This window comes from Macaca thibetana, chromosome 7, assembly GCF_024542745.1.
Source record: "Macaca thibetana thibetana isolate TM-01 chromosome 7, ASM2454274v1, whole genome shotgun sequence".
Lineage (NCBI taxonomy): Eukaryota > Metazoa > Chordata > Mammalia > Primates > Cercopithecidae > Macaca > Macaca thibetana.
In genome coordinates this window covers 135,688,999-135,713,694 of record NC_065584.1, presented here as the reverse complement: position 1 = coordinate 135,713,694, position 24,696 = coordinate 135,688,999, and the positions used below count along the sequence as shown (strand labels likewise).

Below are 24,696 nucleotides of genomic sequence, written 5' to 3'. Positions count from 1 at the left end.
CTTCAGGTGTGGGCTTAATGCTCTGCGGTCGCCATCTAGAAATTCCCAGTGATCTTGTCTTTGAATTTGTGTTTTGTAAGTGAAGTCCAACGGGTCAATAAAGTATGCACAGAGGGCTTGGTGGGGTCTCACCTCCCACCACCTTCCTAGGACATGCCACCTGCTCCCTTGCCCCATGATGTACTCTTTGTACTCTCTGTACTCCTTGCCCCATCAGTAACTTCTGCCACCTTCCACCCTGGTAGGGGCTGGGGTATAAGTGCAGGAAAGGTGGGGCTGAGTGGTGCCCTGCATGCCTGAGTCACAAGGCAAGACCCCTGGGTCTGTACTTGCCCTATAAGTATTCCATGCTTCGCGGAGTATGACATTAGGTAGCAGATAAAAACTCACACCAAAACAGGTCAAGACTGTGGAAGAAAGAAGAAAGCCTTTTTCCTGCTTCTTTTGGAGAAGAAACCCTGCATTTTCATTTTGTACTGGGCCCTACAGATTATGTAGCTCATGCTAACTGTACCCATCCCACACTCCTAACCAGAATTGATTAAAATTGGGTGGATGCTTGATAAGAGCTGAGCCACTTAGATATTTTTTTTTCCCTTGAAATATAAAATTGGCCCACAATGCCCCTAGTTATGTAAACTTGAGGCCTGTGATGGCCATGAACACCAAAAACAAATCAGTCTGCAGAGAGAAGTGCAGTTCTAGTCAATTAGCGTTGGCTTTCTGGAACAGCAGAAAAGAATGCTGTGAGGCTGTGCTCAGCAGCATTGATCCATGATTGATATTTGCCTAGGTACAGAATGAGAGAGTAGTGACACGTATCATAATTGGGTTAGGGTCACTTGGCTGCAAGGAGAATGTGTAGTGCTTCTGCCCCAATATGCAGTTCAGTAACGTGATGATTTAGATGTTTTCCAACAGATACACATGAAGAGGATGCAGTGAGTGAAGAATAACCCAATAACACGGCTTCTTCAAGACACCTGCTCTCCCAGAAGATATGCTTCTGGGTTCCCAAGGAAATCTGGGCTCCAGAGTAAGATGCATTCAGAAAAGCATGTGTTGTTTGACAAACTCTGTACTAGCAAAAATAACTAATTTCTCTAGCTAGGGGATTATCCTCACAATCCACCTGAGATGTTAAAGGTTGCATAAAATCACATAGCATCTGTCCTGACTGCCATAGCAGCATAGCAGCAACAGCTGGGCAAGGAAGAGGGATGGGAGCCAGGTTACCTGGTCACAGCTGGACTAGCCTCAAGTTATGAGTACCTGCTTTTTCAAAGATGAATCCAGTGGAACGATAAATCTTGTTCCCAGTCCCCAAGCCCAGGTTCTGCTATGGCACGTCTTCCTGCCAGGCATCCTCTTAGGGCTCAAGACCAGTGCTCTCTGTCCACCCTCTGAAGCTACCCAGTTCATTCCTGGGTCCTGTCACTCAGCCTCCTGCCCACTACCCTGCCCCCAATCCGGACCTCATGGTCTATCCCAAAGCATCCTCTCACTTTGCAACTTGTACTTTTCACATCTAATTTTAATTGAAGAACTTTCTGTGTAAAAGGAGGCCCAATTTCAAGCTGGCATGAAAGGAGAAGGTGCTGTCTTTTGAAAAGCTTTTCAAAGTGCTAAAGAAAACCTACTCAACCCACTTCCAGCACGGATGTCATCCCCTACTCCCTGCCAATCTCTCCTAAGTGGTCTCAATAGCTCCGTCCCGTGCATTCACTGTACAGCCTGGCTCTCAGGTCTATCACTATTAAAAAAAATAAAAAAGGAAGAGGCTTTTCCTGTGCCTCTCAACAGGCTTTTGTGCCTGTAATTCCATCCATCCATTTCTCTAGCACTCATTACTGTCGCATGTAACTCTGAAAAGGGACTTCCAGAGATGGAAGAAAGATGCTTAAGCTACAAGAGTTTCAGAATAAAGGACCAAGCTGTTCTGAAGATCTTTAATTTTCAGTGAGGGCCGGAATATAACTTGAGTTATTCAATTAGCATTTCCCAAGAAGCCACAGGATTATAGTTTTTCTCTCTGAGGCCAAAATAAGTGAACGAGAGTCAGACTTGGATTTGGGGTTCCTGAGGGAAGTTTCTTTCTTACCATCTCACCTCCGTTCACACACTCATATACCCACAGGTTTATTCACTCAGCCAACTCACATTGCACTCCTAATACAAGGCAGGTAACGAGAGGGAGGTGGGGGAAGTACTGTGGAAAAAGGCTAGGCTTCCTACGACATGATGCAAACTGTGCAGGGTTTCTCAAACCTGAGAAGCTCTAGCCCGGCCTCCCCAGAGACTGGGACCATCAACTGAGAGATCCAGCAAAAGCTTCAGGTGGCTTCCGGTCTCATGGTCATGTTTTACAGTCAGAGGGGACTGCTGTAGCACTCCACAACGTACAGTTTGGGCCACCACACCTGGCCAATCTGGCCAGTAAGTACTTCTGATAAAAGAACTGTATCAATTAGCAAGGTCTTTTCCCTTCCTTTTTCCCCCCTTTTAAAAACTAATGGGAATAAGAAAAACATCTATGGCTCTGGTTCAAGGTACCACACGTTTCTAATTACCCAAGTCCTAGTTATTTTCCATGGCTATATTTCTATGGCAATACTGAAAATATTATTTTTCATAATCATATTGCAATGGGTTTTCAACTCATTAAAAACATCTGGTAAAAGTAAACCAACATGTATTTTTATAACACAAAGTGTCCCTAGGTGTTCATTCTACCACGGGCCTTTGGTGGCGCGTGTGAGCAGCTCTGCTCAGCGGCCGGCCTACCTGTGAGGCAGATGCCCTTGGTGCTGTTGCACAGGTCCACCATCACTCGAATCTGCAGGGGAGAGAGGGTCATCAGAGCAGACAGTGGGCAGCAGGCCCTGGGCTCACCCTTTATTCAGATGAGCAGAAAGCAATAATAAAAAGTCACCAAGTAACTTTAGGAGAACTCGTGGAACTTCAAGCAAAACGCAGTGATATCCCACCTAGTGATGTTGCAGTCAACAATGAATCGTATACAATGGTGATTTCGTAAGATTACAATGGAGCTGAAAACCTTATTTGTCTAGTCACGGGATAATGTCTTGGTGCAATGCGTGACTTCGTGTTTGTGGTGATGCTGGTATAAACAAAGCTACCACACTGCAGATTATAAAAAGCATAACACGTACAATTACATATGGTACATAATACTTGATAACATGTGACTATTACTGCTTTATGCATTTACTATGTTATACTTTTCAAAATCTTTTTAAAAAGTTTCCAGCTGACATCTTGACTTCACCATATTTTGTATTGTTATTTTAGAGTGTGCTCCTTCTACTTAGAAGAAAAAAGTTAACTGTAAAACAACCTCAGGCAGGTCTTCAGGAGGTATTCCAGAAGGCACTGTTCTCACAGGAGATGACAGCCCCATGCCTGTTATTGCCCCTGGAGACCCTCCAGTGGGACAAGATGTGGAGGTGGAACCCAGTGATATTGATGATCCTGACCCTGTGTGGGCCTCAGCTAACGTGTGAGTTTGTGTCTTCATTTTTAACAAAAAAGCTTAAAAAGTGAAAAAACAAAACAAACAAAAAAATTTTAAATTTTAAAAATAGAAAAAAAGCGGCCGGGCGCGGTGGCTCAAGCCTGTAATCCCAGCACTTTGGGAGGCCGAGACGGGCGGATCACGAGGCCAGGAGATCGAGAGACGATCCCGGCTAACACGGTGAAACCCCGTCTCTACTAAAAAATACAAAAAAACTAGCCGGGCGAGGTGGCGGGCGCCTGTAGTCCCAGCTACTCGGGAGGCTGAGGCAGGAGAACGGCGTAAACCCGGGAGGCGGAGCTTGCAGTGAGCTGAGATCCGGCCACTGCACTCCAGCCTGGGTGACAGAGCAAGACTCCGTCTCAAAAAAAAAAAAAAAAAAAAAAAAAAAAAAAAAAAAAAAAAAAAAAAAAAAAAATAGAAAAAAAGCTTACATAATAAGGATATAAAGTGTTTTTGTAGATCTGTACAATGTGTTTGTGTTTTAAGTGTTATTACGAGTCAAAAGGTAACAGAAATTAAAATTTTATAAAGTAAACATGTCACAATAAGCTAAGGTTAATTTGTTGAAGAAAGAAAAATATTTTAAAATAAATTTGGTGTAGCCTAAGTGTACAGTGTTTATAGAATCTGCAGTGGTACACAGCCATTTCCTGGGCCTCCACATTCCCCCACCACTCACTCACTGACTCACCCAGAGCAACCCCAGTCCTGTAGCTCCACTTATGGTAAGTGTCCTATACAGGTGAGCCATTTTAAATCTTTTTTTTTTTTTTTTTGAGATGGAGTCTCGCTCTGTCGCCCAGGCTGGAGTGCAGTGGCGCGATCTTGGCTCACTGCAAGCTCCGCCTCCCGGGTTTACACCATTCTCCTGCCTCAGCCTCCCGAGTAGCTGGGACTACAGGCACCTGCCACCTCGCCCGGCTAGTTTTTTGTATTTTTTAGTAGAGACGGGGTTTCACCGTGTTAGCCAGGATGGTCTCGATCTCCTGACCTCGTGATCCGCCGGTCTCGGCCTCCCAAAGTGCTGGGATTACAGGCTTGAGCCACCGCGCCCAGCCTTTAAATATTTTATACTGTTGTTTTAGGGTACCTTTTCTATGTTTAGATACATAAATATTTACCATTATGTCACAGTTGCCTACAGCATTCAGTACTGTAACATGTTGTATAGGTTTGTAGCCCAGGAGTAATAGGCTCTACCACATAGCTGAGGTGTGCTGTAGGCTATAGCATCTAGTTTCGTGCAAGTACACACCATGATGTTTACACAATGAAATTGCCTAATGACACATTTCTTAGAATGTATCCCTGTGATTACATGACATATGACTGTAGTTAACACTTGAAAGAAACTCTTCAAAGATCTAAGAATATTTGCTTTCAGCAGCTTATCTATCAACATCATCAACAGAATTTCCTTGAATTTCTATGGCATTCTGACAGAGGATGACGAGGGAATTGCCAAATCCAACTTTCACCACTGTCATGAGCCAGCCCCCACAGCATCTGGAGGGCTCAATTTGTGGGCCTGAATAAAAGGGGTGGTGAACCTAGTGGTTGGGAGGAAGCACCGACTAACTGGGTGAGCACAGATGAAGTACTTAACCTCTCGGAACTCGGATCTCCCCCTCTGAATAACGTAAGCAGCTGGCCTTGAGGACTGACCTGCTCGGTACCCGGCACGTGGAAACTGCACCTGGGTGGCAGTGATTCTCATGCCATATGGACACTTCCCGCTGGATGACCACCTGTGGCAGGTGGTCACTGCAGCATGGCATTAGCCTGATGTTTTCAAAACCACTGGGAATAAGGAAAACATCTGTCTGCCTCACACCCACTGTATACCCCTTCCCATTCTCCACGCTGCTCCAGTGAGCTTCAGAAAAAACAAATCTGTGCTAAATTCATAGGCTGATACTGAAAGATCTCTAAGATAAATGAAAAAAATGCAAATATAGAGCAGCACATATAACATACTTTTGTTCATGTAAAACAGTGCTGCACACGGAAGTGCTTCTATAAGCTTCTCTCTTGCTGCTTTTAAGATAATTTCTTGGTCTTTCCGGAATATTTCTGGAGATAAATCTAGCAAACCACAAGTGAGGGGAAAATGGAGGGCCAGGGTGGAAGGGAGCTGTACTAAACATGATACAGTCTTTGTCTTTTTCAACAATGTCACTGATTACTCTTTCCATTAAACTATTTTTCAAAATGCCATGTTTTGATGTGAGGGGAAAATGATTTTTGTCTTGTATCTAGATTTATTCTTTTTGTTAGGAGATCCAGAGGAAAACTCATATTGTATTTACTTTTTGTCGAGTATGTCAACAGCTATTTATTGCCTGTTTTAGAAACTTATTATGGAATATATCATACATATCACACATGAAGAAAATGTGAGCCTGATGTGGTGGATCATATCTGTAAGACCAGTGCTTTTTTTTTTTTTTTTTCAGACGGAGTCTCGCTCTGTCGCCCAGGCTGGAGTGCAGTGGCGCGATCTCGGTTCACTGCAAGCTCCGCCTCCCAGGTTCACACCATTCTCCTGCCTCAGCCTCCCGTGTAGCTGGGACTACAGGCGCCTGCCACCGCGCCTAGCTAATTTTTTGTATTTTTTTAGTAGAGACGGGGTTTCACCGTGTTAGCCAGGATGGTTTCGATCTCCTGACCTCGTGATCTGCCCGTCTCGGCCTCCCAAAGTGCTGGGATTACAGGTGTGAGCCACCGTGCCCGGCCATCCCAGTGCTTTTTTAGGCCAAGGTGGGAAGATTGATTTGAGCCCAACCAGCCTGGGTAACATAGTAAGATCCTTTCTCTGTAAAAAAATGAGAAATTAGCTGGATGTAGTGGCATGCACCTATAATCCCAGCTACTTAGAAGGCTGAGGCTGCAGTAAGCAGTGATCCCACCACTGCACTCCTGCCTGGGTGACAGAGCAAGACCCTGTCTCAAAAACAAAAAAAAAAGAAAAAGAAAAAAAAAAATGTGTACAGATATTTAATGATGAATAATATGACAAACACATATATATGAAATGGAAGTTTACCAATGCCTTGGAAGACTTCCGGATATCCCCTTCCCCCCAGTAGCTCTCTGAGTTGGAGTACACTTATCCATTTTATTCAGATAAGAAAATAGAGGCTTAGAGAGATGCCATCATTTACTGAAAATCAACAGCTTGCTGGTAGAAGAATGGGACTCAGCTCCAGGTTTCCTAATTCCAGGTCCACTCCACTTGTCTATTATGGCTCTGGCGATTATCTTAACATCACCAGACAGAAAAAAAAAAAATGATTCACTGCCTTTAGTCATTTTCATAAACGAATGTAATCAGCTGCACTAGAACAAAATTTATTGTCTTAAAAAATGTGTAATTGCCCATTGAAAGGACCAGAAAAGACTTCACAATGGCTTCATTTGTTGCCTGGGGGATCACAGCAGAAGGGGTGGTCGGAAACAACAGAAGCATCAATAGGGAAAATTAGCCTTTCTCTTTGGTACTAATCACTGATCTGGGGCAGGTGCAGCTTTTGTAAAAACTATGAAGCAGTTTTCATTTCCTGACCTTTTGGTTTCATTTGTATGCTAAATGTCAATTTAGATATTTGCCAGTAAATTATCTTAATCTTTACTCAAGAATAGTCTTTTAACGAAATTGGGCTGTGTATATAAGATTGTATTGAGATGAAACATATGGTATATGAAAAGGTGTGGCCATAAAGTTAGAAACTTTTTTTTCTGGTCATAGGATTAAAAATTGGAATGAAAATAAGAAAACTCCGAATTGAAAGTCACAAAATCTAGATGGTCAAATTAAGGAATCATATTTGGCATAAAGAACCTCTTAAATCTTGAGGTAGGTCTTGAGAAGGTTGAAGCTGGAAGAGTCTTTAGAGGTCATTGTCCTGGGGTACTGGGCATGACACATCCATGTTGTGGCCCTGCGCCCCAACCTTGTAGAGCATCTCCCAGTGCTTTCCCCCTCCCTGCCCATCACTGTCACTCTGCTCCAGTCACACTGGCCTTGTCGCTGGTCTTGGCTGTGCCTAGTGTGCTGTGCAGCACATCTTTACCTGGTGAGCTTCACTGATGCCTCAAGTCAGGCTTTCCCTGGCTCTCAGCTGATGGGAGCCCAGGCAGCCACTCCTCATCACCTAATCTGGCCTTTTGCATTTGTAGCACTTATCATTATTCAGTACAGTTGACCTTGAATGATATAGGTTTGCACTGTATGGGTCCACTTGTACACAAGCTTTTGTCAGTAAATACAGTCAGTTCTCCATATGCACAGGTCCTGTACCTGCAACCAAACATGGATCGAAAATACAGTATTTGAGGGATGCTAAACTCTCAGAAATGGGTGGCTGAATTTTCATATACTTAGGTTCCACAGGGCCAGCATCAGGAATTTGAGCGTGTGCAGATTTTGGTATTCACAGGTGTCCTGGACCCAATCCCCCACAGATAGTGAGGAATGACTGTATTCTCTTGCTTATATGTTTATTACCTACTCCTGCTCCCCAGAGAAAGGAAGCATTTTGAGAGCAGAAAAACTTCTTTGTTTTGTCTGCATCTCCTGTACTATGTTTTGAATATGTCCTCCCAAACGCATGTGTTGCAAACATAATCCCCAACATAACAGTGTCGGGAGGTGGGGCCTAAAGGAAGAAGTTTAGGTCTGCAGAACCCACCCTCATGAATGAATTAATGCTGATTATAAGAGGGCTTGAGTTCACTCTCTTGCCCTTTTGCCTTCTGCTGTGGAATGATGCAGGCAGAAGGCTCTCACTAGATTCCGGTCCCCCAATCTTGGTCCCCCAATTCTACAGCCTCCAGAATTATGAGAAATAAATTTCTGTTCACTATAAATTACCCAATCTGTGTTTTTCCATTATAGCAGCACAAAAGAGACTAAGGTACCCTGTGTCTAGAATAGTGCCCGGTCCCAGGCCTGGAACTTCTCTGCTGAGGAGAAGGTTCAGGTGTGAAAACACATCAACAGTCTCCAAGGGAGAGTTTCCCTGAGAGAAGGTGACAGTAAATTGCTAATCAGTTCATGGTACGAGAATCTGGTGGTGCTGGGGAGAGGGTGGGTGAGGCACAGGAAAAAGTCCAATCCAGCCACGCTAGCATGGAGGACAGACTTGGTGGGAACAATGGGCCGTCAACCCAAGTGCAAGATAATAAACAGTAGCCCCGAGAGCTCAGGATGAACGCACTGTTGGCTGTAAGCATCACTGAGGAGTGAGAATTATCTCTCAGAAGAAACACTGGGGCCCATCAGGTTCATTTCCCAGGTGGGAAGATCAATGCAGCAATGGACAGGGACACATTACATTGCACAAGTACTTGTTTTCAGCATTGAATGTTTGGTAGCTGCTATGGTTTGAATGTCCCTTCCAAAACTCATGCTGAAACTTAATCCTGAATGTGGCAGTACTGAGAAATGGGCCTTTTAAAGAGGTTATTGGATCATGAGGGCTCTGTCCTCAAGAATGGATTAATCCATTCATGGATTAATGGGTTATCATGGTGGGGAAACTGGTGGCTTCACATGAAGAGAAAGAGAGTCCTGAGTGAGCACACTTCAGTCCCTTGCTACGCGATGCTCTGTCTCACTTGGGACTCTTCAGAGAATCCTCACAACAAGAAGGCTGTCACCAGATGCAGCCCATCAACCCTAGACTTCTCAGTCTCTATCACTGTAAAAAATAAATTCCTGGACAGACGCGGCAGCTCATGCCTGTAGTCCCAGCACTTTGGGAGGCCGAGGCAGGCGGATCACCTGAGGTCAGGAGTTCAAGACCAGCCTGACCAATATGGCGAAATCTTGTCTCTACTACAAATACAAAAAAATTAGCTGGGTATGGTGCCACACTCCTGTAATCCCAGCTACTTGGGAGGCTGAGGCAGGAGAATCACTTGAACCCATGAGGCAGAGGTTGCAGTGAGCTGAGATAGAGCCACTGCACTCCAGCCTGGGCAACAGAGTGAGACTCCATGTTGAAAACAAAAATCCTTTTCTTATAAATCATCCGGTTTCAGGTATTCTGTTATAATAAACAGCAAGTGGACTAATACAATAGCATTAGGGGAAAAGATAGCACAAATGGGCCCTACTGGTAGCCTGACCAGATTTTCCAGTTTTTTTCTCTGAAAAGGGATTCTCATTGGATTAGCAGAACTCTTGGGGATCTTGGCCAAGGTAGAGGCCCCAGGAAAAAAAGAACAGACTTCTTGCTAACCTGGCGTCAGATGGCTTGAGCTTGTTTTAATTCAAACTAAAGAGAGATGGGACATAATTGGGCAGTATCTGTTAAAAAGAAAATGCTGCAAATGAGGAATTCCACCTGGAAGAGTATACAAGGATATCTGGACAAAAATGCTCAAAGCAACATTGTGTGGCAGAACATGCAAAGGCTCATCAATAAGGGTCTTGTTGAGCAAATTTTAAAGGATGAGGTAGATCTATATGTACTGTTGGAAAGACAGCCTTGGCATGGCGTTAAGTGACAAAACCAAAGTGCAGCCCAAAGCACACAATGCAACACAACTTTTTGGTTGAAAAAGAATCCCTAGATGTTTCTGTATAAGTGCACAGAAAAGCTGGGAGGTTCATGAACCCAACCAACTGATATTCTTCCCCCTAGAGACTGAGACTAGAGGACAAGAAGGGGATACTTTTTTTTTTTTTTTTTTTTGAGACGGAGTCTTGCTCTGTCACCCAGGCTGGGGTATGGTGGCGCGATATCGGCTCACTGCAAGCTCCGCCTCCTGGGTTCACGCCATTCTCCTGCCTCAGCCTCCCGAGTAGTTGGGACTGCAGGCACCTGCTACCACGCCTGGCTAATTTTTTATATTTTTAGTAGAGATGGGGTTTCACTGTGTTAGCCCGGATGGTCTCGATCTCCTGACCTCGTGATCCACCTGCCTCAGCCTCCCAAAGTGCTGGGATTACAGGCGTGAGCCACCGCGCCCGGCCAGAAGGGGATACTTAAAAAAATTTTTTTTTTTAAATTTTTTGAGATGGAGTCTTGCTCTGTTGCCCAGGTTGGAGTGCAGTGGCACCAACTTGATTCACTGCAACCTCCGTCTCCTGTGTTAAAGCAATTCTCCTGCCTCAGCCTCACACGTGGCTGGGATCACAGGCATGTACCACCACACCCAGCTCATTTTTGTATTTTTAGTAGAGACAGGATTTCTCCATGTTGGCCAGGATGGTCTCGATCTCCTGACCTCAGGTGATCTGCCTACCTTGGCCTCCCAAAGTGTTGGGATTACAGGCGACCGTACCTGGCAGATTTCTTTTTTTCACTTTTTAATTTAGATGGTTTTAAAGGCATGTTGGAATAATAGGTGATTTTTTACTTTGCTGTGTTTTTAGTAATCCAGAGAGAATGGAAAGCATGTTAGTGTTGTGTGAACCCAAACAAGACATTCTTACAATTACCCCCATCACTTGAAATTACTTGGACAGATCTCTGTTGTTTCTAGGCAAATGAATAGAATGAACTAGAACTCTTGTCTAGTCCAGTCATTTTCAAATTGTTAGCCATAAGACTTTTCTTTTTCTTATATAAGTACCAAATCCCAAAATATAAAGCAAATAAAAATGGAGCTGCTCTGGGTAAACAAGTGGGGTTGACTTTAGTTACTTGTCTGTAAAATGAGAGAGTTGGATATGACAGATGATTTTCAGACTCTGCTCCCATCAGAGGATGCTGGGTAGGAGGTAGTGAGAAACATTCAGAGGATGTGGAGAGGAAGGATGAGAAAGCTGATGCCCAGAGAAGCCAGGGAGTAGCTGGTTTAGGCTCACCTCTCTGGCTTCCAGAGCTGAGACTATTTCCCCTTCATCTACCTTTTTTTGTTGTTGTTGTTTTGTTTTTGTTTTTTGGAGAGAGTGGCTTGCTCTGTCACTGAGGCTGGAGTGCAGTGACATGAATGTGGCTCACTACAGCTTTAACCTCCCAGGCTCAAGAGATCCTCCTGCCTCAGCCTCCCAAGTAGCTGGGACTACAGGCATGTGCCACCATGCCCGGCTAATTTATTTAGTTTTTGTAGTGATAGGATCTTTCTATGTTATCAAGGCTGGTCTTGAACTCCTTGGCTCAAGTAATCCTCCTGTGTTGGCCTCCCAACATGCTGGTATTATAGACGTGAGCCACTGCTACTTTTTTGTACTGCTTAGCCTTTGCAAAAGGAATTGTCCAAATTCAACTTGAAACACAGATTTTTGCTTTAGTGTACTTTGCATATAAACAGGATATTACATTTTTACTAATAGATGTGTAATTTAAAATGTGCCAGTTTCTGTGTGCAGGTGAAAGGCTTAAATCAAAAGCATGTTTTTCTCATCAGAATGAATAGAGAGCTAAATGTGGTAAGCTGCTATTGCTCATTGGAACTCAAAACCTCACAGTGTTTGGCTGGCTGCTCTCTTGAACTCCCTTTCTCTCACCTTTTACTCTCAGGATGAATTCATGCAAAAGTAAGAGAGCAAACCTGCTCATTCTCATCAGCTACTCTGGTTTGTGTGTTGCTGAAACAATGAGGCCTGTCATGGTTTCTCTGAAGTTCTCCAAGCACAGGTTACAGTTTGCTAGCTGGAACACTGTTTACATGCTAAGTCATCTTCCGGGTCTGACCTATTTTGTAACTTAAATTCCATGTCTCTTAGACAACTGAATACTTTGTATGACTCTCCTTAATTATGTATACTGCTGTTATTATGTGCATGCAAATGATCCTGTTAAAAAAAGCTCCAGGAGCTGATAATTCATCTTACCATTGGCTGAGATTGCTTGGACTGGAGAGATGGGGCTATGAATGTGGTGGTCCATCTGCTTGTCACTGGAGGGTTAGACCACAGATGTTAGAAGAATGCTTCATGGGATCTGAAGCTGGGGTCAGACACCCTGGATTCATTTCTGGGAAAGGCAGGAATTCACACAGGGGCCAAGACAGGGTGAGGGCACTCTGCAAACACCAACGGGAATGTGGGTCTTGCCTTTGTTAAATGTAAATAAATAAAACTGGAGGCCACAGTTTAGTACCCAAGGCCAATTACTCATAGCCACATAACCAAAACTTAGCTCTTACTGATTCCCTGCCCCCCAAAATATAAACCTTCAACATAAACAAAACATTCAGTAAGCTTTTCATCTTATCAGCATGATTCAATGAAATTAAACCGATCGGCTGTAGGCAAATCAGCTTACACAGCCATATGCCTTAAGAAAGAATACAGGACATTCAATCCTCAAACAGGCCAAAATGCTTCCTCCTTTATGCTCTTGAAACTAAGCTGTAACTGCTGTAAATTTGAGACTTTCTGCCACTTTCCAGTTTGAGGTCTCTTAGTTCATGAACTTTTCTTTGTATGCACAATAAACTCTTAAAATCCCAACTTGACCTAATTTTGATACCCTGTATGCAGCTGCTTGGAAACACCACAGTGAAATTCTGGGGTGTGACTCCTAGGTCCCAGCTCGTGTTGGGCTGCAGGCATTTAATGGCTCATGTGAACCTGTCCAGCCATCTTCTGCCATCCCACATCAGCGGCCTGGGGGTCAAGTGTTCTGTCAGTTCATTCTGCCAGGGATCTGCAGAGTCCAGCGGAATCTTGCTCAGCCTTCCCAAAGAGCCCAGTTCCTACTGACTGCCCACTTCTGAGTCCAGCAGCATGGCCGGTCACTGGCTCACTTTTTCGCTGTTACGCTGACTTCTCGACTAGGCTCTGAATGGTAGAGGCTATTTTGTCCTTTTTCTGTTTGCCACATTCACTCATCCATTCCCTTTCTCAGCACCAGAATGGCATCGAGCACATAGTAGGTACTCAAAAAAGACTTCAGTATTGATTACTTGCTCAACTGGGAGGGGAATGTGCTCCCCAACAAATGATACTCTTCCTTTCAGACAGGCAGTCACTTTGTTCACAGAAACTGAAAATCTCTCATGGGGATACCTGCTTCTCTTTGTGCCTGCCTGTTTAGGATAATTTTATTTTTGCAGACACTCCAATAATCCCTAGAAAACAGGACCTTGGAGATGCTAGGGTTATCTAATTAGGGTTCCTGAGACATGGCTATCCCCCTCCTGTCTCTATTAACATCACAGCAAAACCAGAGACCATTGATGTGGCCTGGTCTGTAGGGCAATAACACACAAGCCTTTCACACTATCTTGAGTCAGGGCACTTGCGTGAGGTTCTGCAGCCAGGGCTGGTCCGGGCTGGGTCAGCCAGGCTGACACTGGGGTGCTGACATGTAAAGGAGGCTAAGACGTCACTGAAAATGCAATGCAATGGGGAAACCATGGTATTCACTAGATCTTCCTGCTTTGCTAAGTGGATTAGGATGGGGATGGAGGCCAGCCTGCCTTTCAAGGGGTAGGGCTTATTCTTGAGTCATTTGTTTTGCTGAGTCGAGTCTGCAAAGCTGAAATGAATTGTTGGAGACTGGGTAGAAATTCTAGCAGCGCTCCTTCCCACCCTGCCTGTCATTGCCCTGATTCTCTAATAAAATCTTAAACAAATAATTACCAAGTGTTGGTTTGAAGTCCACTCACAAGCCCTGGCCAGCCCTCTTGCACACAAGGGCTATGGCAGTCACAGGAGCTGGGGCTCTGCTCAGGATTCCTCAGCAATCTCATTTGGAAGAGGCAGCTCCAGCAAACGCCTGCACGCCAATGTCTCCGGCAAAATTACTTTCAGTTGAAATAAGGGCTTTGGAGAAACACTCCATAAGACATTGATTAACATTGGGAACATCTGAAAACACGCGGCTGAAGTCCCTGAAGGAGGATTTCTCCCACCAGGTGTGCTTCTTCAGGATCCAACCCTAGGTCAAGGGGAAGGCTGAATAAGCCAGCAGGGGCAGCAGATAGCCTGGGAGGTTCTTCTTACTAACCGCAGCAAGACCCTGGACAGGTTCCCAGCCTCTCTGATGAAATAGGAAATGCAATAGGAAAGGTGACAATCCCCAGGGAGTGGCTGTGAGGATTAAGAGGTCCTTATAAAAGCAATCTTTGGCCGGGCGCGGTGGCTCAAGCCTGTAATCCCAGCACTTTGGGAGGCTGAGGCGGGCGGATCACGAGGTCAGGAGATCGAGACCATCCTGGCTAACACAGTGAAACCCCGTCTCTACTAAAAAGACAAAAAACTAGCCTGGCGAGGTGGCGGGCGCTTGTAGTCCCAGCTACTCGGGAGGCTGAGGCAGGAGAATGGCGTAAACCCGGAAGGCGGAGCTTGCAGTGAGCTGAGATCCGGCCACTGCACTCCAGCCTGGGCGACAGAGTGAGACTCCATCTCAAAAAAATAAATAAATAAATAAATAAAATAAAAAATAAAAAAAATAAAAGCAATCTTTGCACGTTTGTACTGTTATAAACACATTTGGTCATGATTTAAATGTAAATCAATTAATTCTGCTTTCTGAAAAATCCTCAATTCATACTTTTGTTTTTCAGACAGGGTCTTACTCTGTTGTCCAGGCTGGAGTGCAGTGGCAGCCACGGCCTCCCAGGCTCAAGCAATCCTCCTAAGTGGCTGGGATCACAGGCACGTGCCACCATGCCCGGCTGGTTTTTAAATTTAATGTAGAGATGGGGTCTGCCTATGTTGCCCAGACTGATCTCAAACACCTGGGCTCAAATAAGCCTGCCTCAGCCTCCCACGGTGCTGGGATTACAGGTGTGAGCCACCTCGCTTATTTGAATTCCTGCTATTTTAATAAAGATATTCACGAAAGTCTAATCAGCAGCTCAGTTTAACAACTGAATTCAAAATGTAATCTGAATAAATCTTACTGAGTAAGACTTATAGACACAGCCAGGCATAAACGGGTAAGTGCCTTAACGCACTAACTGTAAGTCGTCATTGGTCATTATAACCACCTTCCTAACCTTTCCCTTCTCCCACCTGGAGCCCTCCAGGCTCCATCAAGCCCCAGGTTTTCAGCCTTGCCCAGTCTTCAGTTCAAGCCACCACCACTCAGTAATGACAAGTCCTTGTGCTTTTCCCTCGGTTGCCTGGTTAGATGGCAGCTGCCAGCAGCAAGGCCTCCTTCTTGCATGAACTGGCTGACCCAGGTCCAGAACCTGAAATCCTGGGCCACTGTCAAAGGTGGCCTCCGACCGTGTTCTCCCAGTATGGCTGTGTTTGGATTGTTCTTCCTCCCGGTCGGAAACACACACACACACAGTGACAACTTGACGTTCTATCTGCTTAACTACTGCAGCTGACCCTGAGGTAGTTCTTCCCCAGTCACAAAAAAGGAAGCATCTCTAAATCAACTTACTGATCTCACATCCTTGCCCTGACTTTATTTTTAAGAAGTTGTTTGGTAGTGAATTGCCTATTTGTGAGTCTGCAACTTATTCGGGACAATTGTTCCTTAAAGGGGACAGGCTTTTTAAAAATCTCTGTTTTAAACACATACGAATGTAACAGAATAGCTTTCAAGTGAAATTATATGTATTTATGAGAAAATGCAGGCGAATATTTACCTGATCTTGAGATCTTGAGGTGGGAAAGAACATTCTACACATAAAAGCAGAGGAAGAACCCATGAATAGAAGATTTTTATAGATGTGACTACATGAAAATGAAAAATGTCCAATCTCTTCCCAAAATACCCAAAAACAAAATTAAAATGTAGATAACACCTTAGGCCAAAGGTGTAATGTAAATATTGTGGACTTTGGAGTCAGACATACTCTGAATTTCAACTCCTTCACTCGCTGGCTGTGTGACCTTGCACAGCATGTTCAGCCTCTCCCAGCCTCAATGACCTGTCTGTAAAATGGGAATAATAATGATGATGATAATAATAATAATGACTGCCTCACAGAGTTATTATCAGGATAAGATAAAGACCTTTTTGAAACACATACCTAATGCTGTTACCATAACACCTGGCATGTTGTATGTTCTCAATAAACATTATAATTATTATTATGGGAAAAATATGGAAACATAGGGAAAATATAAAACAAAAAACTAATAACGTTCCTATATAAAGAGCACTTGTAAATTAGTAAAAAAAAAAAAAAAAAAAGACTAAAAGCTCCAATTAAAAATAAAGAAAATTAATGAAAAAATCTCATACAATGAAACAAATTCAAATAACCAATGAATATATTTTTTAAAAATTACTCTCACCATAATCAAACACCTGCAGCCCCCTCTTGGTGTCAGTGGTCCAATCCATCAGGAGTTGGGCTCCCCTCTTTTGTGTTTTTGTGCTTTGATTTCTTATTTGACTGCTAAATAAACAGTAGGACATTTTTGGCATGAGGCTAGAATGTGTAGTTTCTGGGACGGTCAGCTATGTGGAACTTACTCAAGGCTATTTCTTCCCCTTGGTAATTAAAGGGTGCCTCACTGAGCTATAGCACCCAACAAGGTAAAAATCACAATGTCTAACAGTCAATAAAAATTACCAGACCTTCAAAGAAGCAAGAAAACACAACCAATAATGAGGGAGAAAAATCAATTAATTGAAACCCACTCAGAACTGATACAAAACAATTAGTAGACAAAGACAATAAAATAGTTATTTTAACTATATTCCTATGTTCAAGAAGCTAGAGGAAAGATTGAACATGCTAGACAGAAATATAAATCATATAAAAACCACCCAACTCCAACTCTGAAAATGAAAACTACAATGTCTGATATGAAAAGTAAACTAGACCGGGTGCAGTGGCTCGCACCTGTAATCCCAGCACTTTGGGAGGCCAAAGCAGAAGGATCACTTGAGCCCAGGAGTTCAAGGCTGCACTGAGCTATGATTGCGTCATTACACTCTAGTCTGGGTGACAGAGCAAGATCCTGTCTCTAAAGAAAAAATAAGTACAGGACTTATTTTGGACAGGACTAAGGGCAGATTAGACATTGCAGATGAAAGGCTAGTGAACTTGAAGACATAGGAGTAGAAACTATCTGAAATGAAACACAAGGAGAAGAGATGCTTTTTAAAAATGAGCAGAGTATTAGTGAGCTATGGGACAACTTAAAGTAGCCCAGTACCTGTGTAATTAGAGTCCAGTGCTGGCAGGGAGGACAGATACATTTCTGAAGTACCAAGGGCAGAAAAATTTCCAAAATTCAATAAAAACTATAAGCCCGTAGATTCAACAAGCTCAAGAAGCCCCAAAGACAAGAAACATGAAGAAAATAACACCAAGGCATCTCATAATACAACTGTTTAAAACATGTGATGAAGAGAAATTTTAAAGGCAGCTAAAGGAAAAATGGCACATTCCACAGAGAGAAACACAGCTAAGGATAACAGCAGACTTCTTCAATGGAAACAATGCAAGTGAGAAGATAGTAGAGTAACATTTTTTAAGTACCGAAAGAAAAACATGTTCTGTCTAGAATTCTATAGTCCAAATAATTTTCAAAAGCAAAGGTAAAATAAATAATCTTTAGACATTTTTGCATCTACCTGTATCATGCTCAAGCTAAAGTGAACCACCTGCTGTTCAAGGGCATTCCCCTCTCCCATCCTTCAAGATTTGACTGGTGTGCTACCTCCTTCTCAAAACCCTTCCTGATCGCCCACTGGACTTTATTCATATCCCTCTTAGGGTCCCATTATCTATTGCTTGTGTCGTAAGGGTTTGAGGATTTTTCTTTTCCCTCCCACTCGCCTGTGAATTCCTTGAGGGTTCCTTTCTTGTTCTTCCTCAGCACCCACAGTGCGCACCCACATGCCCATAACAGGCGCTGAGTGTTTGTTATATTGATTTACATTTTACTTGGTTGCGAAAAGGCTTCTTTTAAGCTTCTTTCCAAAATATTTTTGACTGATTTAGAAGTACCGATGTATTCATCAGCAAACACATGATAAGCCGGGCCCTGTGCTTTTAAAAATAAGGCAAAATCTGTGGGCACAAAAGGCTCACAGTTGATTGATTGAATTTCGTTGTTTATAAAGGACTTGAAAAAATAACAGTCTGGGTTTCATAAGGAATAGACAGACTCTTGATGAAGCCTTCCTAAGTCCCAGTAATGAATAATATCATGCTTAGCATCTCCATGATTTCCTGACTATGCCTCCAGCTGGGACCCCCTCCCAGACCCAAGTATGCAGCTACTTCTTGATGACCTCTTGCCTTGGACATCTAATGAACATCTCAGTGTTAACAACATTCAAAACTGAACTCTTGATCTTCCCCCTAAACCTGTTCTATCTGCAGTTTTGCCATCTCAGTTAATGGCAATTCTTTCCTTCCCATTGCTCAGTCACTGACCTTGAAGTCCTTCAATTCCTCTATTATTTTTCTCTCACATCACATTTAAACTGTCAGAAAATTTTATCAGCTCAACTCACATCACATTTAAACTGTCAGAAAATGTTATCAGCTCAAGTATCAGACATATCTATACACCATTCACTTCTTATCATCTCCACTGCTTCCACTTGGTCTAAGCCACAATCATCTTTCACCTGGATTATTGCAATGGCTCTGTAAATAGCCCCCTTACTTCCACTACCTAACTTGTCCACCCAGAGTCTATTCTCATCATTGAAAAGTCAGATTCTCATCACTGAGAAGTCAGAGTGATTCACTGAGAATTCAGGTGAGATCATGTCACTCTTCTGCCCCAAACCCTCCAAAGATTCCCCATAAAAGTCAATGTGTTTACAATAGCCTCCTAGGCTCTACATGAACTGGTCTCTTGTTCCTCCTTCCCCTACCCCACCCAATTTTCTTTCCTTCTTTCTTTCCGTCTTTCTTTCTTTCTTTCTTTCCGTCTTTCTTTCTTTCTTTCTTTCTTTCTTTCTTTCTTTCTTTCTTTCTTTCTTTCTTTCTTTCTTTCTTTCTTTCTTTCTTTCTTTCTTCCTTCCTTCCTTCCTTCCTTCCTTCCTTCCTTCCTTCCTTCCTTCCTTCCTTTCCTTCTTTCTTTCTTTCTCTCTCTCTTTCTTTCTTTCTTTCCTTTCCTTTCTTTCTTTCTTTCTTTTTCTTTCTTTCTTTCTTTCTTTCTTTCTTTCTTTCTTTCTTTCTTTCTTTCTTTTTCTTTCTTTCTTTCTTTTCTCTCTCTCTCTCTCCCCCTCTCCCTTTCTCTTTCTTTCCTTTTGACAGAGTCTCGCTCTGTCACCCAGGCTGAACTGCAGAGGCACAATCTCGGCTCACTGCAATGTCTGCCTCCCTGGTTCAAGCGATTCTCCTGCCTCAGCCTCCCAAGTAGCTGGGATTACAGGCATGCACCACCATGCCCAGCTAATTTGTGTATTTTTGGTAGAGATGGGGTTTCTCCAAGTTGGTCAGTCTGGTCTCCAACTCCTGACCTCAGGTCATCCGCCCACCTTCTACTCCCAAAGTGCTGGGATTACAGGCATGAGCCACCATGCCTGGCCCTGACCTCCTTTGTTATTATTCTTCTTCCCACTCACTTTGCTCCAGTCTCCTTCCCTGAGCTCTCTCACCTCCGGGCCTTCGCACTCGCTATTCCCTCTGCCCAAATGGCCCTCTCCCTACGTATCCACATGGCTCATTCCCTGACCTCCTTCAAGTCTCTGTTCAAATGTTGCCTCCTCAGTGAGGCGTCCCCAGCCCCACTACTTATAATTACAGCTTCCTATTACCCCTCCCTAATCCTCCTCCCTGCTTTAGTGTTTTTTTTTTTTTTTTTTTGTAGATGGAGTCTTGCACTGTTGCCCAGGCTGGAGTGCAGTGGCATGATCTTGGCTCACTGCAACCTCTGCCTCCTGGGGTTCAAGCAATTCTCCTATCTCAGCCTCCTGAGTAGCTAGGATCACAGGCATGTGCAACCATGCCCAACCACTTTATTGTTCTTCATAGCACTTATCACCTTCTACCACTATAGATAAATTACTTGTTTGCTTTGGTTTTTGTCTCCTTCCCCCCAGAACATAAACCTCAAGAGAACAGGGATATGTATGTTTTGTTTACACTGTTTCTTGAGTACCTACAATAGTGCCTTGGATATAACAGGTGCTCAGTGACTTCATATTGAATGAATGAATTTTTGATCAGTAGAGCAGTTCTCTAAGTCAGTCTTACCAATACCTGATCTCATCTCCTATTTGGTGAGTAGCACGAATTCCTAGGAAGGAATTTTTTTAGTGTTCTGGGACCCACCTCCAAAACTCTTAGTATGGCAAGAAGCCAGGTTCAGAAACTGGCAGATACACAAATTTATTATGCACTCATCAAGTCGTGGATCTGTCTATAGTCAAGAGGTATTCATCAAATACTTCAGTAAAGGCATAGTAAAAAACTGTAAGACATATTTAAAGAGATAAGGTGACTAAAGGTGACAAATTAGAGGCTAAAATTGTAGAAAAGCAAAGTTTGAGTTGTACGATACAAATAAGTGCAGAAGAAGTTAGGGTAGGAAGGGATGAGTGTTTTGAAGTGAGCTGAGAATCACTTGTCTTCCCCAGGCCTCTAATGGAGTTTCTAAGCAGGAGTACTGCTGGGATCATCTTTCAGTAACCGCTAACAGCAATATTTTGTACTCACATTGTTCCCTTCAAAAACAACTTCAGATACTTTCTGATTTTTATCTAAGCATTCTTACATTCATCCAATAGTCAGAAATCATAGTTAACCAACTTGTCTGATGTTGGGAGGAATGGACAAAGAATTAGACCATTATCTTCAAATGCTGCCCTGTGGTGTCCTTTATACAGAGCAAAAACATCTGTAAGAGTGTTTTCTCAACCTACTCCCTGCTCAGCCCCCTCCTTCCTCAACGCAGGGGATAGCTACCTGTGTACCTGCTGCTCAAGCAGGTTCCCCTCTCTCATCCTTCAAGGTGAGACTTGTACGCTGCCCTGGGGTGATATGATATGATATGATATGATATGATATGATATGATATGATAATTCCAGGAAACATTTGAATAAGATCCTTTGGGGTATAGTAAGATGCTTACCCGTGAAACAATTGTTGATGCTGTTAGCATCAGGACACTGGCTGGATGCAATCATTGGTCTAACCAGCATGCAGATTTAGTCAATAAAAAAAATGAATGCGTGAGTTCACGTTGGACATAATGAATAAAAAATATTTGCAATTAAAATAATTTTAAAAATTTTTTGTGAGATATATATACTTATGGGATATATAGGATATTTTGATACAGGCATACAATGAGTAATTGTGTAATAAAGCAGGGTAAATGGGGTATCCATTACTTCAGCATTTTTTTGTGTGTTATGAACAATCCAGTTATGCTCTTTTATTTTAAAATGTACAATTAAATTATTATTGACTACAGTCAAATATATTTTTTTTTTTTTCTTTTTCTGTGTGGAGGCAAGATTTATTAAAGCGAAAGTGAAAGGAAAGCTTCCACGTGGTGGAAGGGGACCCAAAAGGGTTGCCATTTCTGGCTTGGGTGTTTTATGCTTATATCTGCTTATGTCTCCTCCCCTTTTCCTTTTTCTGTCCTATCGCATTAGCTTATTTTCTATCTGCTTGTGGGTTGGCAGGCCTGCTTGGTTAAAAACGTCAGGCTGCAGCTAGAGCTTAAACTCCCTATATGATTGGTTGAAGTTTCAATCCCTTAGTTTGCAGCTGTGACTCATTTTTGCTTAGGGGAAAGTCCGTTTGGATTGGTTGAAGTTTCAATCCCTTAGCTTGCAGCTATGACTCATTCTGGTTCAGGGGAAAGTCCCCTTACGGAAGTCCCTACTGATGCAGGAAGTCCAGCCAACTTAGCCACGTAGTCCCTGGGTCCCCGCTCTCAACAGGAAAGCCCAAGTGCTGTTGGGAAGTTGGACGATGATCGTTCTAGCTATTTCCTGCTGAACTGGGGTGTAGAAGGGGCTCTGCAGTTGAGGTTTCCTCGAGAGAGGAGTCTTCGGTGTCATGGTACCAGAACAGGTTGGCGGGTCGGTCTAGGGGTCCTCAAAACTAGGTACTAGTGGTGGTCATTTGGGGCTCCATTTGTAGAACAATTTGCAGTTTTATGGTTCTATTCTGGAAGAGACAGATTTTACAGGGAGGTTAAAAATGCAGGGCCCAAAGATAAGCAACATCACAATAGCCACCAAGTGTCCCAAGAAGGGGAGAAGCCAGGGCATCCACTGGTTGACAATACTCCAAGGTCCTGTGTCTTAGAGCTCTTGTGCCCGGCACTGTATCCGGTCTCAAAGCTCTTTAACTTTCTCGGTGACAATTCCGGATTGATTAACGAAATAACAGCACTCTGCTCCTAGAAAAAGATCGGTTCCACCTCTTTCGGCTGTTAATAAATCTAAGGCTCTCTGATTTTGAAGGGCTACTGCTGCTAAAGAGTTAAACTGGCTTTGTAAGGTGACCAGCGAATCTGCAACTCATTCCATGTCATCATTTAACTCTTGTGATAATTTGTAATAGAATTGTGGGGAGGTGGTAATGGCTCCAATGCCAGTTCCTAGTCCTCCTAGTATCCCAGCCCCGATAATGAATGGCAGGACTAGTGTCCGTTTATAACGGGGTTTGGGTAGAAGAAAATTCTTTAACTCCTGATCAGTATAGATAGTCATAGGGGGCGCCAAAAATGAGAGAAAGCGTAGACTTTTGGAGGAACCGTTTAAGCAGTGGTAAGCTGAGGAACCACAAACAAAAAAGATTCCTGATGGTAAGCAAGAGAGTCGTGGAGGTAGGGTAATCTGTGTTTTGACTGGAAGGCAGCTGCGTCAATGGTTGTGCTAAACTTTACACAGGTGAGATTTGATGTATGTATTATTTCTAGATTTGAAACTAAAGGGCCCACCAGGCCTATGGTGTTTGTTTTCAGTTCAGTGGCGTTCCAACGTTTGGGAACAGGAACTGGGACATACGGTTTAAAGCGTTAAGGGGAGGCACATCCAGCAGTCTGTTGGATTTTGGCTGGAGGCCTTGTGAGTTTCGGTAAGGGTGACATTAAATAAATTTAGCAAGCGGGAGTGAATGACTAATCCCTGTACTTTTAGGTCTTTGACGATCTTTTGTAACCCTTGTAGGGCTTCTGGTCTGAGAGGGGGTACTGCCTTTGATAAGGAAAGGAGGTAGGATCATTTAATTTAACTTGAATTGGACAAGCGTTTTTGGTTCGTCCATATTGTCCTTCCTCTTCCCAGATGTCAGGATTAACTCCCTCCTCAAGTAGAGGGTAGCAAACAGATATTCCTTGTCCTATATTTAAGCAGATAATGGCCCCTGCTTTAGCTAGTACATCCCTCCTTAGTAAAGGAGTAGGGCTCTCAGGCATGATAAGAAAGGCATGTGAGAAAAATAAGGTTCCCCAGTCACAGTGTAGTGGGTGGGAGAAATATCTAGTAGTGATTGGCTGTCCTAGGACCCCTTTGATGGTGACAGACCTGGAGGATAGTTTTCCAGGACAGAAGAGTAAAACTGAGAAGGCCGTGCCAGTATCCAGGAAGAAGTTAGTTTCCTGGCCCTCAATGGTTAAGCTTACCCAGGGCTCTCTGTGAGGGTGATGGCATGGGCTGGTGCCTGCCCCGGGCACCCTCAGTCCTGTTGTTGTACCATCTGGTTAGTGGCCTCTGGCCCAGAGGACCTTTGCCCTCAGGGGCAGTGTGCCTTCCAGTGATCCCCCTGGCACAAGGGACATGGACAAGGGGGTAGCTTGTTGTGTGGGCAGTCCTTTTTGAAGTGCTCCTGTAAGCCTCACTGATAACAAGCTCTGTTAGGCGGGTTGCCTGCCCAGCCTTTCTTTCTTTCAGAGCCCCCGAAGTTCGTCTGCCTGAGGGCCATGACTAAGGTGGATGCCTTTTTCTTGTCCTGCTCCTCCTCATCTCTATTATAAAACAGCGAAGTTGCCAAATTCAATAGAGTTTCCAGATTTTGCTTGGGGCCCAGGGCAGACTTTTGAAGTTTTTTTCTAATGTCTGCAGGTGACTGAATGATAAACTTCTCCTTTAAAATTAGTTGACCTTCAATAGAGTCAGGTGACAAAGAGGCATGCTTTCTTTCTTTTTGTTTTTTTTGAGACGGAGTTTTGCTCTGTCACCCTGGCTGGAGTGCAGTGGCGTGATATCGGCTTACTGCAAGCTCCGCCTCCCAGGTTCACGCCATTCTCCTGCCTCAGCCTCCTGAGTAGCTGGGACTACAGGCGTCTGCCACCATGCCTGGCTAATTTCTTTTGTATTTTTAGTAGAGATAGGGTTTCACTGTGTTAACCAGGATG

The 24,696-nt window shown here is 43.5% G+C and overlaps 1 protein-coding gene across 1 annotated transcript in view; it reads right to left on the bottom strand.

Annotated features, from left to right (window-relative positions):
• Window positions 1–24,696, bottom strand: part of GLDN (gliomedin) — a 69,785-nt gene that overhangs the window by 26,759 nt on the left and 18,330 nt on the right. The window contains exon 2 of the mRNA XM_050797938.1: window positions 2,785–2,836. Coding sequence (XP_050653895.1) covers window positions 2,785–2,836 — 52 coding nt within the window. The remainder of the gene's footprint in view (window positions 1–2,784; window positions 2,837–24,696) is intronic.